At 39.9% G+C, this 14,148-nt stretch overlaps 1 protein-coding gene across 8 annotated transcripts in view; it reads left to right on the top strand.

Moving 5' to 3' along the window:
- Window positions 1–14,148, top strand: part of RALGPS2 (Ral GEF with PH domain and SH3 binding motif 2) — a 124,279-nt gene that overhangs the window by 86,145 nt on the left and 23,986 nt on the right. For all 8 annotated transcript variants that reach the window (XM_075422564.1, XM_075422563.1, XM_075422570.1 and 5 more), the window contains 5 exons: window positions 854–991; window positions 1,895–1,985; window positions 6,110–6,177; window positions 6,823–6,958; window positions 7,734–7,885. In XM_075422564.1, coding sequence (XP_075278679.1) covers window positions 854–991; window positions 1,895–1,985; window positions 6,110–6,177; window positions 6,823–6,958; window positions 7,734–7,885 — 585 coding nt within the window. The remainder of the gene's footprint in view (window positions 1–853; window positions 992–1,894; window positions 1,986–6,109; window positions 6,178–6,822; window positions 6,959–7,733; window positions 7,886–14,148) is intronic.

Here is a 14,148-nt window from a genome sequence, read left to right as displayed (position 1 = left end):
ACTTATCTGTAAGGCTGTTGGATCTTTGGAGTTGTAATTAATAGGAACTGCAGAATTCATGCTGCGCTTCAGTCTGAGTGCGAGTTTTGCCTAGTTAATTTTTCCCATATTGCTGCAAGTTGAGTTTGAGTTTCTAGTCAACTTGAAGAGTTATAGTTAATATGATTTTTCTTTCTGTTATTTTTTTTAATTGCTGAATTGGAGGAATGAAGTAATAGACTTGCTAAAATCATTAGTAATTTTGGTCATGTATTTTAGCGTTGTGTGTTTAGTATGCTTCATATTTGTCAAGGGAATAGTGAAATGGTGATATGGCAGAAGGTTAGGCTTGTAAGTAGTTGCACATGTCCTTGTAATTACTTTTAGATTTAGAAATGATGACACTGTTAAAGACAAAGTCAGCTAGTACCTGCCTAGTGTGATGCAGGAGGGATGGATTCTCCCTGCCTGCCACTGAGATTTGTCATACAGAGGATGAAAGCTTGCACACAGAAACCTAGCTCTACTTCTACCCTCAGCATCTGCAGATACAGCTGAGATAAAGCTGACAAAACTAAGGATTAAGTGATTGAGGAGAGTGCGAATTCAGTCACAGACAAGGGTGGCATGGTGATGCGCTTTCCTGTAAGTCCAAGCATTATTACTGTTTGAGGTCTGAATGCTCTCGGAGATCTTGTCGAAAGGATTTCTCAGGTGAATCCAAAATACGATTCTGAGGCAATGCTGTTCTCAACCCGCATGCACATCAGTCAATGAAAGCAAAAACTCTTCAAAATACTGTTTATGAGATTTTTTTTTTTCTGCTAAATGTGAGACACTAAATGAAGAAACTTTTCATTCTGATCTTATTCAGGTATTTATCTGTCAGACTTGACGTATATTGACTCTGCCTACCCATCAACAGGGAGCATTCTGGAAAGCGAGCAAAGAACAAATTTAATGAACAACATTCTTCGAATTATCTCAGATTTACAGCAGTCATGTGAATATGGTAAGCTAGTGTGTAAATATTGCAGTATTAAAGAGAACAACTTTAAAAGCTTTTAATATTTGTCTTCGGTAATGCAATGTAAGTAAGACCCAACCCATTTGAATGCCATTAATGCCCTCCCTCACCCTCTCAGCCCAAAAGTCTAAGTTTATTCTGGTGTTGTTCGTTATGACAGTGTTAGTGTGAAGACACAGAATAAAACTTCCCTTTTCTTACAGTACATGCATTTTTACAGTACGTATTTTCTAATGGAAAATTTGGAGTGCATTGTACTTACCAGTAGTTTTACTAGTATGTTATAAGCTTGTATCCCTGTGTTTCTTAACTTTATGACTATGAATTCTAAAAGTAGTAGGATAGCTTTTGGAGTAGTACTTTTACTGGAGGTAATAAAATATGTTCAGCTTGTCTTTTGGACATTTATATTTCTGTTCATGGATCAGATAATGTATTTTTTTCTTCAAAGGTGGTTTCCCTCACAGTCCTCTCCAAGTTCTAGAAAAGTTGTAAGGCTGTGAATTAGCACAGGGTTGTGGCTTCACTGAAAGCTCAATATAATGAGAGCGTGGGCTGTGAAGGAGTCCTTGGATACAGCCCTCCCCGTTCCACATTTGGGCCTTCAGTTTGGCCAGGGGCATTCTCTCACTTTTCCCTTACATATCCTCTGGTAAGCAGAGCAGCTCCAGGAGGATACGCACCTGGCTTTATGGGTGTGGGGAACGTCAGCTCAACACCTGAGAATTGCTATGAGGGACAAAAATTTCAGCATGTGTAGGGATTGTAGTTTGTATCTCCATCTCACGTAAAAAGGCAAGAGATCTGATTCTGTTTAAATAGGTTCTGGGAAATAACTTTGCTTACCAAGGAATGGTACAGTGATAATGAATGTCATCTGTTCTCCAGATATTCCTCTGTTGCCTCATGTCCAAAAATATCTAAACTCAGTTCAGTACATAGAAGAACTGCAAAAGTTTGTAGAAGATGATAACTACAAGTAAGTATGAAATGCTATGACTGACTGTAACTCATTACAAAATAACTTTTGTAACAGAGCCTGTCACTTTTAAGATTGCACTTGTACTGTGGGATTATGCGTCTCGGATACAGCAGCTGCAAGTAGTGAGGTCCACCTCTCCAGGCCATGTTCAGCGTGCTGGGTGGCATGTCTGCGTTCTTTTCTGTGCCTGACTGCATCAAGCCCTAGCTTTCAGGTCTGTTTGCTCCGTGGATCTGATCTGCAGATGCCTTGGAGTGTTTGCTAACGAAGACTCTGTACTTCTGGCTCACGTGTAACACTGTTCAGTCAGTAAGATGGATCCCATGATTGGAGATAGCGTATGTCACTTTTCATCAGACCAAAATCAGCTGCGCGTCCCATCCCAGGTTCTTACTGAGGGCAACTTAAGGCTTTCGTTTTCATATGTATTGCACTTTCATTTATATTTTTCTCTTTGATTAGGTTATACAGTGTAAGTGAAATGTAAACACTTGCTTCTTGAGAGGCAAGATACTGTCCATTGGTGTCCCAACCATTCCTCCCAGCATACCACCCAAAACAGAGCTTTCTACTTCCTTAATTAAAAGATTACTGAATTAAGTGACTTGGCTTCCAGCAAAACTGGGGGAATGGAAATCTCTGGTAAGAGACAGGAACAAGCCCTGAGGACAGGAAAAAACCTAAAGCAAATCTGTTGCATATGAAGAAAGTTTTTGTTCCCTGGCTGATCTGCTTGACGAGGTTCCCCACCCGTTCTCATCCTGCCCACCCGGGAAGTTTGTCACCTCCCTTGTGTTGAATTCCTGGAGGACAGGAGAGGTGCCCGAGGACTGGAGAAAGGCCAATGTCACTCCAATCTTCAAAAAGGGCAAGAAGGAGGACCCAGGGAACTACAGGCCGGTCAGCCTCACCTCCATCCCGGGAAAGGTGATGGAGCAGCTTATCCTGGAGGCCATCATGAAGCAAGTGGAAGAAAAGAAGGTTATCAGGAGTAGTCAGCATGGATTCACCAAAGGGAAATCATGCCTGACCAATCTGATAGCTTTCTACGATGACATGACTGGCTGGGTAGATGAAGGGAGAGCCGTGGATGTTGTCTACCTTGACTTCAGCAAGGCTTTCGACACAGTCTCCCATGATATCCTCCTAGGGAAGCTGAGGAAGTGTGGGCTGGATGAGTGGTCGGTGAAGTGGATAGAGAACTGGCTGAATGGCAGAACTCAGAGGGTTGTCATCAGCGGCGCTGAGTCTAGTTGGAGGCTGGTGACAAGTGGTGTCCCCCAGGGGTCAGTACTGGGCCCAGTCTTGTTTAACTTCTTCATCAACTACCTGGATGAAGAGTTAGAATGTACCCTCAGCAAGTTTGCTGATGACACCAAACTGGGAGGTGTGGTAGACATACCAGAAGGCTGTGCTGCCATTCAGCGTGACCTGGATAGGCTGGAAAGCTGGGCAGAGAGGAACCTGATGAGGTTCAACAAGGGCAAGTGCAGGGTCCTGCACCTGGGGAGGAACAACCTCATGCACCAGTACAGGCTTGGGGTGGACCTGCTGGAGAGCAGCTCTGCGGAGAGGGACCTGGGTGTCCTGGTGGACGACAGGTTAACCATGAGCCAGCAGTGTGCCCTGGCTGCCAAGAAAGCCAATGGGATCCTGGGGTGCATCAAGAAGAGTGTGGCTAGCAGGAGGAGGGAGGTTCTCCTTCCCCTCTACACTGCCCTGATGAGGCCTCATCTGGAGTACTGTGTCCAGTTCTGGGCTCCCCAGTTCAAGAAAGATGAAGAGCTACTGGAGAGAGTCCAGCGGAGGGCTACGAGGATGGTGAGGGGACTGGAGCATCTCCACTACGAGGAGAGGTTGAGGGAACTGGGCTTGTTCAGCCTGGAGAAGGCTGCGAGGGGACCTTATAAATGCCTACAAATATCTGAAGGGTGGGTGTCAGGAGGATGGGGACAAGCTCTTTTCAGTGGTGCCCAGTGACAGGACAAGGGGCAATGGGCACAAACTGAGGCACAGGAAGTTCCGTCTGAACATGAGGAGGAACTTCTTCCCTCTGAGGGTGACGGATCACTGGAACAGGCTGCCCAGGGAGGTTGTGGAGTCTCCTTCTCTGGAGATATTCAAGACCCGCCTGGACAAGGTCCTGTGCAGCCTGCTGTAGGTGACCCTGCTTCGGCGGGGGGGTTGGACTAGATGACCCACAGAGGTCCCTTCCAACCCCTACTATTCTGTGATTCTGTGATTCTGTGAATTGGTTCCTTGTGTAGCTACATTTGAATGGTGGAAGGGGTATGCGCTCTAGAGGAACAGATGCGCTTTACCATTTAATAGCCCTAACTTGGATTTACTGAAGGCGGCAGTTGGGGACCCTTCAGTTTGTGTCAAAGAGCAGTTAACAAGGCCTCAGATGCTTGGCTTCCCTTCTAAGATTTGTAAATTGTTCTCTGTGTGTTTGTATGCAAGCATCTGACTTTACCTTTTTGCTGATATGTCCTATAGCCTGTTTTTGAAAATATTGCTTGGTTACCACTGAGAGTAAAATGCTGTGGTCAAACATTTGGAGGGGAAAGAAAAAAAAAAAAGGAAAAAACAAACCCTGTTTTTTTTAACTGCAGTGTCTGCTGCTTGGTGACGTATTGTTTTCATGAATTCCACACTCCACCTTCCTCCACCTTCACTAGGTGGGACTCGCTACTAGGGAAATCTTATTGCTGAAGGAACTACGGTTTCTTCCTCCTGTACAACCCACGTTTTGATAGCAGGGAAATAAACGGAGACAATTGCACGTAATGCAGAAACATGGCTGCTATTCAGAAAGTCTGTTTTTATGCCTGTGGGTTTTGTACGTCTTCAGACTGAACATTTTATGAGGGAGGAGTGTATTTTGAAGAACTTTTCTTACTACAAGTGACTATTATACTTTTTATCCCCTGAGGTGTTTGCAAAAATGCTGAGTTTAAAGAACAGCCGTTGTGACTTGAATACTTTTTTTTTTCCTTCCTAAAGGATTTTATTTTACTTTAAACAGCAAAATTTATAATTTGTAATGAATCGTTGCTAAACTCTCTGTGGGTGAGAGGGAGAGGAGCTGCCAAAGTTCAAACTTTTTCTACCCGAAATTAAGTAGATGCATTTCCAACCCTGCTAATTTCAAAGATTCTAGTTCTGCTGATTGTGTGAACAAGATATGTTTGATCTTCCTGGAGTCTGCCCTCTTGGTGGTACAGTTGGAAATAGCATTTAAGTGCCTGCTACAGACAAATCTTGAATTATGGATGCAGTCTGCTTGATAATGTATTTCTCAAAACACAGAAGAAGGATTTTGGCTTTTAGAAAAGTAAAGACAAAAGGCTTGGTGCTGCATGCAAGTGCACTTTATAGAAAAATTTAAAATATGAAGTGTAGTAGGAATAAATACTTTAGCTGAGGTGAGGGGCAGTTCTGTACTTTTCATTCTTCCTAGTTTTTCTGCCAGAGTAGTGGTATTGCCACTGAGTTTCACGTATGTGTTGGCAGTCCCAGACGTGTGTAGGTCCTGCCTCGTGTGTGACTGTGTTTCTCCTGGAGGGTGGTGCCAATGCTGAGCAACGGCCTCTTCCCTGCTCCTTCCACAATGTGGCTTGACCACAGCTTTTTAACAGCGTAGACTGAGTTTTTGCTGTCACAGAGGGTGAAGATGGCGAGTGGTGGCTGTTTGGCTGCTTGTGGCCAGCTGTGCCAGCCACGTCAGGTGCCCTGATGCAGAAGGGCTTGCAGGGCTGTGCCGTAGCCGAGGTTTTGCTGTTGAGTCTGGACCTCCTTCAGCATGGTATCGCAAGCCAGCCCTGGTCTATGTGAATGGAAGCAATAGGCTCACTTACTGCATGATGCCTTAGCATGTCATTTTTTGAACTGCGGGCCCTGTCACAGTAGTAGGGGGTTTTCTGTCCAGAAAAAAAGAAGGTTTGGAAATAGTGCGTGCTGAAGATAACTGTGCGTGGTTTGTATTAACTTCAATGTTTCTTGCAATTATAGAAATAAGCAACTTTCAATTGTAAATTCAAAAAACTAATTTTTCTCAAACTTACTTTTATATGCTTCTGTTTCCTCATAAAGTAATTTTTAATGCTTCTTTAATGCAGACTTTCGTTAAAGATAGAACCAGGGACCAGCACCCCGCACTCTGCCGCTTCCAGAGAAGACTTAGTAGGTAAATGCTTAATGTGAGAAGACTTGAGGTTGTCAAATGCATTATTCTGGAGTTGCAAACGTGGAAAATATTTGCCTGAGGCTAATAAAGACGTGTGAAGTATAAACACTGTATATTTGTAATAAAAAGTCTAAAGTGATCTTTCAATGAATTGAGTCAGTTTTTTAGGTTCTTGTATGTATTGTGGCACCAACTAGTTAGTGTCATTTGGGGTGAAGAGCTATTAAATATTCATTCTTTGCGTCTAGACAGAAAGGCCTTCATCTAAACTACTCATGGTATAATCTGCTTCCAAAAACGTACATTATTTTTGATCAATGCCAAAAGTGGTTGAAGGCAGGAGTTTCAAAACGTAGAATGAATGGGACCTGTTGAATGTAGCTAATGCAGCAACCTTTAGGACATACAAAATACTTGTAACTAGATGGTCTATTTGAAAGAAGTGTGTTTGTTTTTAATCCTGTGCAAAAAAACCAAGTACAGGTTTTTTATTTATCAATAGGAGTATATCAATGAGTTTTATTACAGGCTGTTTCTTACAAATCGAATTTAGGAAGTTTTGTGCAACTCTTCCACAGTTCTCTTAGAAGAAACCCTGACAGTAATGCAGAATTTATTCAGAAGTAATGTCTTTTTTGTTCCCAGGCTTTGAAGTTGGAGCATCTCCACAAAGTGGACGCAAAAATGTGGCGGCTGAAGGAGCTTTGCTACCACCAACACCCCCTTCGCCTAGGAACCTGATACCACATGGGCACAGGAAATGTCACAGTCTGGGATACAAGTCAGCATTTTATTTAACCTGAGCTCTGTGATGTATCATCTTTCAATACAAAAGCTTTGCTTTTAAGAAGTAGCATGATTTGTGGCAAGAGATCGAACTCAGAACTGTAGCGGTCATCTCCCAGCAAAAGAGAATTAGTCAGGATAGGAAGACTGTGTGGCTGTTATGATGAAAAGAAAAGCCAATGAGTTAGCCAAAATAGGCTCTTTCTGAATGACAAAACTATCACAGCAACTCAATGCCAGTGTAAATCTTTCAAATATGAACTGAAATTATTACTTTATTGGTATTTTTATGATAAGACCTCCTTCGTAGACTTTCGTATCACTTTCTACAGTAAAAGCTTCAGGTTTTTTCTATTTAGGTGTACTTCTAATTAATATCTTAATCTTTGTACCATCAATTCCTTTGTCATCTTTCAAAAATGCAAGGTTGTAGCTACTCAGTTAGTGATCTCTTAACTTACATTGTGTAAGTTTACCTTTTGTGAGCTAGAATGAAATTCTGCAGTTCAATTATGTGTTGTAGTAAGACAGAAATACCCTAGGATATTTAATGTATTTTTGAAGTATTCCTGACTTTCTCTTTGTTCCAGATTTAAAACTAGGAATTCCTGCAGATAGTACAATTTGTACACAGTTGCTCATGACTGGAGCCATAATTTAGTTTTGCATTCAGAAAACACTGCATACAGTCCTTCAGGATTTTAGAGCAACAGCTTTTGAAATGTATCAGAGATAATGTTGTAACAATTTTTATCCTTGTTCATTTCTAGTTTCATACACAAAATGAATACGGCTGAATTTAAAAGCGCAACATTCCCCAACGCAGGACCAAGGCACCTACTGGATGACAGCGTCATGGAGCCTCATGTCCCATCCCGAGGGCAGGCAGAAAGCTCCACCCTTTCTAGCGGAATTTCAATAGGTAGGAGCTGTAAACATACCCCTGCAGTACATGGTCTTTTAATAAAGACCTTAGCATGATTACTTGGCAATTGTACAGGCAGTGGTACTATTCTGAAATAATTATCTTTTAGAATAAACTTGAGAAATATAGGTGGAGAAGGACATCCTAATTTATACAACGTGAGCTACATGCTGACAAATTACGAAAAAGCAGATTATTTTTTTATATCCCCCGAAATGATACAACTGGTGTTGCTCCTCTTCTTCCGTGGTAGGGGACTGGAGGGTACAGTTAGAAACCAGTCACCATCTGGACATTTTGGAGAGTACAAGGTTTTCCTGTTTTGTCTCATCTCTGAATTTTTCAGCTCTGTTCTCTTGCTTAGCTCAGGCATGACCGTATTGACTTGATGTAGTCACCCTTACAAGTTGGGACAAAATTGCCACATTAGAAGACTTATAAATTACTTGTAAAACAGCAACCATATGCATTTTGTGTAAGATCATAATTTGTGGTTAGAACTTTCCCTCTCCCATTCTCTTCCACTTCCAGCCTCCCCATACTTGGATACTTTAATTTTGTCACTCTTGAAAGTCTAGCATCAATGTTATTTTTGCTGCTTCTTCATTATGAAAATGCCAGTGACACAGAAGATTAGTAGAGGTGCTAAAAATACATACGGAGGAAGAGAGTAAGTTCTGGAGGCTTGCAGTATCTATTACTGAAGCATTTTTGAAAATTTAAGTTGTCTGGCGATCTGTACTGCTGCTTCAGCAGTATTTAAGGAAGTTGATTGAAGCTGCTAAGTTCCTCCATGTTTGAAGTAGTCTGTTTACTTAGTACTTGGAAATAGTACAGTCACTGCAGCAGAGAGGAGGTTTACAGTATTCTACAACACAACTTCAAAAGATGGTCAAGAAAACTTCTTCAGAATGTGTGTACTGAAAAGAATGTTATTGCTCACCTTGCCCGTAAATGCGGATTTAAATCTGTTGCTGTAGAAACAGGACTACGTTTTCTTATACGTAAGCCTATATAGGACTTAACTTTTTGGATAAATGATCCCTCTTCAAAATATGGACAGTGTTTCTGTTATTCCAGCAGCTTGAAAGTGACCTAAAAATGACTATAATACTACTTTAAATCATTCTTGTGTTTAGAGGGCTCGGAAACGTTCAGACCTGTCCAGTCCTTTCACATTGGAGGATCTGATATAATCTGCCTCTATATCAAAAATCAAAAAAGCAGCAACGTAACTATAGTGTCCGTAGGAGGTTTGAGGGCAGCACTGCGCCATTATGATGCTTTATCTAAATCATTAAGAGTATGTGAGTTCGTGCATTTTTTTTATCAGGCCACGTGTCCGAGTCGCCTGTGCTGTTAACAGATCACTGTAGTCCATTTACGATTCAGTAAAGCCATTTATAGGCATGTTATGAAGATTCATCAGAGTACGGTTTCTTTTTCCAGTGGTGACCACACCAACTTCTTCAGATACATAAGGACTCTTCCACTTGGATTTCTTCATTTACCTCTATGATAGCAGCTTTTAATCTGTGGTAGAGATCAGTTAGAGATTCAGGACTGGCTGAAATTCTGTTCTACACATAATCAGACTAAAACTGAGCAGTTAATTCAACAGTGCATGTGTGTCTAAACTAAAAACACACCTTGAAGTGATGATGGACATCTGGTTCTGTTGCCATTTTACTTTATATCATAGGTGCTTGTTACCTTAACAAAAGTGAAAAAACTTTTTCCAGCAGTGTCAAGGCTATCCTAATTAGAAAGAAGAAACACTTGACCAGTCATATATACAATATCAGATGGGAAATGTTCTCTTGAATTCAGGAATGTAACAAGAGGAAATAGTTTCTAAGTTTTAGATGGTCATAATTTAGACAGCTGCATTTGAGCTAGTCATTTGGAGCTCTTTATGATCACATGGAGAATTAAGCTCTTCAGGGATATTGATTCATCTCATTCTTAGGTGGGTGGCTAAAAAGAGGCTGTAAGACTTGTGTCCTTAAAAACCTCACTTTATTTCTGTTGACTGCAAAGAGAGTTTTGACAGATAACACACGATAATATGGACAGGTGAATGCCACTGAAAATATATTTTGTGCAGACGATCCAGAATATCTGCTTTGAGTAAAATGGGTCACATTCCTTTACTTCACAGTGAAAGTTCATTGCAAAACCCCCACTCCTTGCTATCAGTAAGTCTTAAAGCTACTATAGTTTTGTTGTGCAATTGCTGTGTTTTGGTGAGGTTGCTGTAATACTCTTTCAAAAGAGTGAGCTTGCCCTTTGGAGGACTGAGTGTTGCTCCTGGCTGGGTTGAAGGAACCACCTGCACACTCTTCCCAGCTGTTCTCCTGCATGCATGTACTTGCCTGCTGTCACCTCCTCACTTGAAAGTAGGATAAATTAAGATGCTTTTACTTAGTTTGTGGTTCAACTCAGAAATAGCATGAAACTTCCTTTTATTCATTAGATTTTAAGAATACACAGTTTTCTAATACTCTGATTTTCTTATACTTTTAAAATACTCTTTTCTTCCGTAAGCGTTCTCTTAAGTATCTCTGCAGCAGTGCTCACTCACCTTTATTAATGTTCTGAGAAGTTTTGGATTTCCAGCATTTCTTATGGTTCGCCTCAGTTGTCCAAATAATTCTGTAGAGGTACAGGGACGGTGTAAAATAGACCCTTCTTTTCATATATTGTGTCTGTGTGGCTTTTCTCCTCTTACACCACTTAATGTGCCGGGTGCAAAGTCATTTTGCTTAGGAGGTGTTTTCTCAAGGGTGCAGTCTCACATGTATACCGCTTAAGAATAGATGTCAAAGTAAGAACACAGAAATACTTGACTGAAATTGAGAATGTAATTTTAGGTGTTTAAAAATTCAAAGAAAACATGTTTATGGATTATGGTTGTAGCAGTGTTGGATAAAAATTCTGTTCTAACTTTGGAGTGTTTTCTTTCTCAAACTATTTTTCTTCCACTTATTTTTCCTAATCTACAATGATGTGGATGAAAGCTCTGGAAGAACTAAGGAACTTAAGTATTTGCCTTCATCTGTGTGCTCCAAGCCCTTGAGAATAACTTGAGCCTCTATTCTAATTCAATCAGAGAAATTAATGCTGCAGAGTCAAAGAAAGGTATTTTAAATCACTGTGAGTGAATGTAAGGGAGTGCCTTTGTAATAACAGTGCATTTTTAAGCCAAAAATGGTCTAAAATGCATACAAGAATATCAGCATTTTAATGAATTCCTTTATTAAGTCACCATCTTGAAGTAGTTGAATTCTACAAGGGATTATATTTCTCTTTAAATAAATGAAGTGTAGGTGTAGGTATACAGTGTATGCATTTACTTTCAGGTTTTTGGCAGCCTTTACAGTAGGGACGAACTCTACACAGCCAATGTTGTTTGATTCCTTACCCTGTAGAGTAGTGTCCAGGTGTTTAGGACTCTGAGTCATCAGCAGCCTGCGTCAGAAGATCAAAGTTCGGGTAGGGTTTCAGGCAGAACAAATACGTTTGGTTTTTTTAATATTCCATTTAAATTAATATATAGATGTCTCTTGCCCTAAATGTGGATACCCCATTTTGCTATTGTGAGCTCCTACTTTAGTGCTAGGGTAAATATAAAAACTGTATAATGCTTTAGGTTAAAAATGCACATGTAGGTGCCTGGATTTGAGAGGAAGAGGGGGGGACATACAGGAGTTTTAGTACTTCATATCTTCCCTAATCCTTATTAGTATTGTTTGGTTTAGGGCCTATGGTCTGGGTTTTTTTGTGATTTATGCAGCCGTACAAAACCCCTGTTTCTGCCCTGTCTTATCCATTTGGTTATTTGCCTTTGTTAGCTTTTCATGATGAAACTGCTTATCGGTGATGGCATATTAGATGTTTGTGTTGATTCTCTGGCAGAATATCGCTTGAGCCATTTGCCAGTCTTTACACCATTCTTACTTGGTTAACTAGCAAGTGAAAGTTGAGCTACTTAAACTTTGTTGTACAATAGTTAAATGGTAATGAACTAGTTCAAATAAAACTGAGGATTTTCAGTATAGTCACAGACTCAGCAAAGCAGAACATAACCTTCAGGGCATGGAGTCCACCTCCATGATGTTAGCTGGGCTGTACTGTGCTACGGCAATTGATTTTCAGATCTCCAGACCAATTTTTTTTCTGTTTTAGATTCGGGTCACTCATGATCTATAGTGTCTAGAGCTCTAGAAACACCATGTAACTGGAGCCAAAAGAATTTTTAGTCTGAATACTTTTTAAACTCTTTGGGGTTGGTTTGTTTATATTAACACCTGTTTAAGTTTTGGGACTAACTTCTGAATAAAGGAAGCCTGTGTTAAATGCTCAATATCCTCAGACTTCAAGCAGGGAGTGGATGCTGTGACCGGAGGGGATTGGGTATGCAGTGGTCATTCCCTATTGCATAACTCGGAACCTAGCCGCATGCTGTTTGCGTGGCTGTAGCATAGGCATATGTATATGCCCATCTACATACGTGAACAGAAAATTCGCGTCTGTATTCAGCTGCAGTACTAGAGCTCTGTGGAAATAATACTAAAAATTTCTCTTTATCTGAGAAGTTGATCATCAGCGTGGTTAGTGAAAAAAACATTTTGCTAATTGCTGTTATTCCTAAGATAGGAAAAAGTCTTCCTGTTATGCAGTAAAGATAAACACAACTCTGATTTCTTTTTTTAATCCTGTACAAGAAATTTTAAATTTTATTAGCAGTAGAGAAAACCAGGAAGATAGTGGTTTGTGTCAAGTGGCTTCTTACATAAAATCAAAACTTGTGTAGAACATTGCTTAATAGAAAGGACTTACACTACCTAGGAGTTGTTAATGAAGTTTAACCTGAAGACCTGCTTGAGGTTGTTGGAAAAACCCAAATATTGAGTACATACTTGAGAAGAATTTAAGAAGGTGATATATTTTTAAAGTACTGAATGAATGAAATATTTCCAGTTGAGGTGATAGTCAAATAGTGCACTTAATGTTTAAACAGAATTTGGCTAGGCGTCTAACTTTTAGTAAGTTAAAAACAGTTCCTTTCACCTCTTTTGTTTTGGAGGGAGGAATGTAATGTATATTCTTTTGCTTTTCAGGAAAGGTGGTTTTTTTTGTATCAGAACTTTTGTTGTGAAAAAAATGTAGAGTTTTTTAGAACCTAAAAATACCATGTTAGACATGTTCTATGTAGATGTTAGAGGGCTAGTCAAATGCTAAAATTCAGCCTTTTCCAGGTTTTTATTACATTTTTTTAAGACCTGTACAGGAATCAATATAAATGTTAAATCAATAGCTGTGATGTTTGGCCCGCTTTTTTTCCAAATTATCATTGCTTTTAAAAGTATAAGTGGCAATTTCTGTATAGGTTTAACTTTTTAAATGAAACTGTCTGTTTTTGAATCCCCCAAATTCGTTTAACTTTTGTAAGTGTACTCATACTGTGACAAGGATTGTCACTTTCTGAAATATGACATTTCAGATCTTTTGCTCTAGATTATTCTGCATTCTTAAAAAGCAGCAGTAGCTTTTAAATCTTTCTGCACAGTACTTCGTACAGTGTTTGAAATATAACTTTCTTAGCAAAGCTAATATAGTTCCCATCAAAATGTCATTACAGAAAAAATTTTAATGTATCAGCCTACTTTAAATATAAAAAATTACTTCATAATTCAGTATTGTTAGGGGGCTTTAGTTACGTGGGTTTCTATCATGTGGGCCCCAATCAAACAGAGCTCTAATCATATTAAAGTTCTAGTTCTTGTTAATATAAAGCTAAATCTGTACAGTAATAAGGGTTGGATATAAACTGTGCTGATTTTTGTAACCACTTCTTATGTGCCTTGTGGCACCAGAATGGCTGTTTGCTGATAGATTAAATTTGTGCGGACAATCACTTGAAGTAAGAACACGTACTCAGGTGTAGCAACTGTGGCTCTTCAGTACGTTGTCCTCACAGCTACAAAGGAAGTCACAGAAGTAGAAGTAACTGTACTTTTCTTTTATGGGCAAGCTACCTGTTGCTGTAACCTTTTAAGCAGTTGACTACTTAAGGGTCAATGATCTGAGAATGTAAAATCTTAAAGACACTTCCAGAAAATAATTACTCATCTGTTGAGTATTGTTCTTGTCTTTGTGCAGACCTTTATACCTAGCTTAGGAGCCAGTAGCTCCACTGGAACACCACTTTTATGTCTCTCAGCTTCTAACCCTGTGCAGATCCCTTTTACAATAAT

The sequence above is a fragment of the Opisthocomus hoazin genome, chromosome 6 (assembly GCF_030867145.1).
Source record: "Opisthocomus hoazin isolate bOpiHoa1 chromosome 6, bOpiHoa1.hap1, whole genome shotgun sequence".
NCBI lineage: Eukaryota > Metazoa > Chordata > Aves > Opisthocomiformes > Opisthocomidae > Opisthocomus > Opisthocomus hoazin.
Note: the sequence above shows the minus strand (reverse complement) of the source record. Positions and strands in the feature narration are given on the sequence as shown.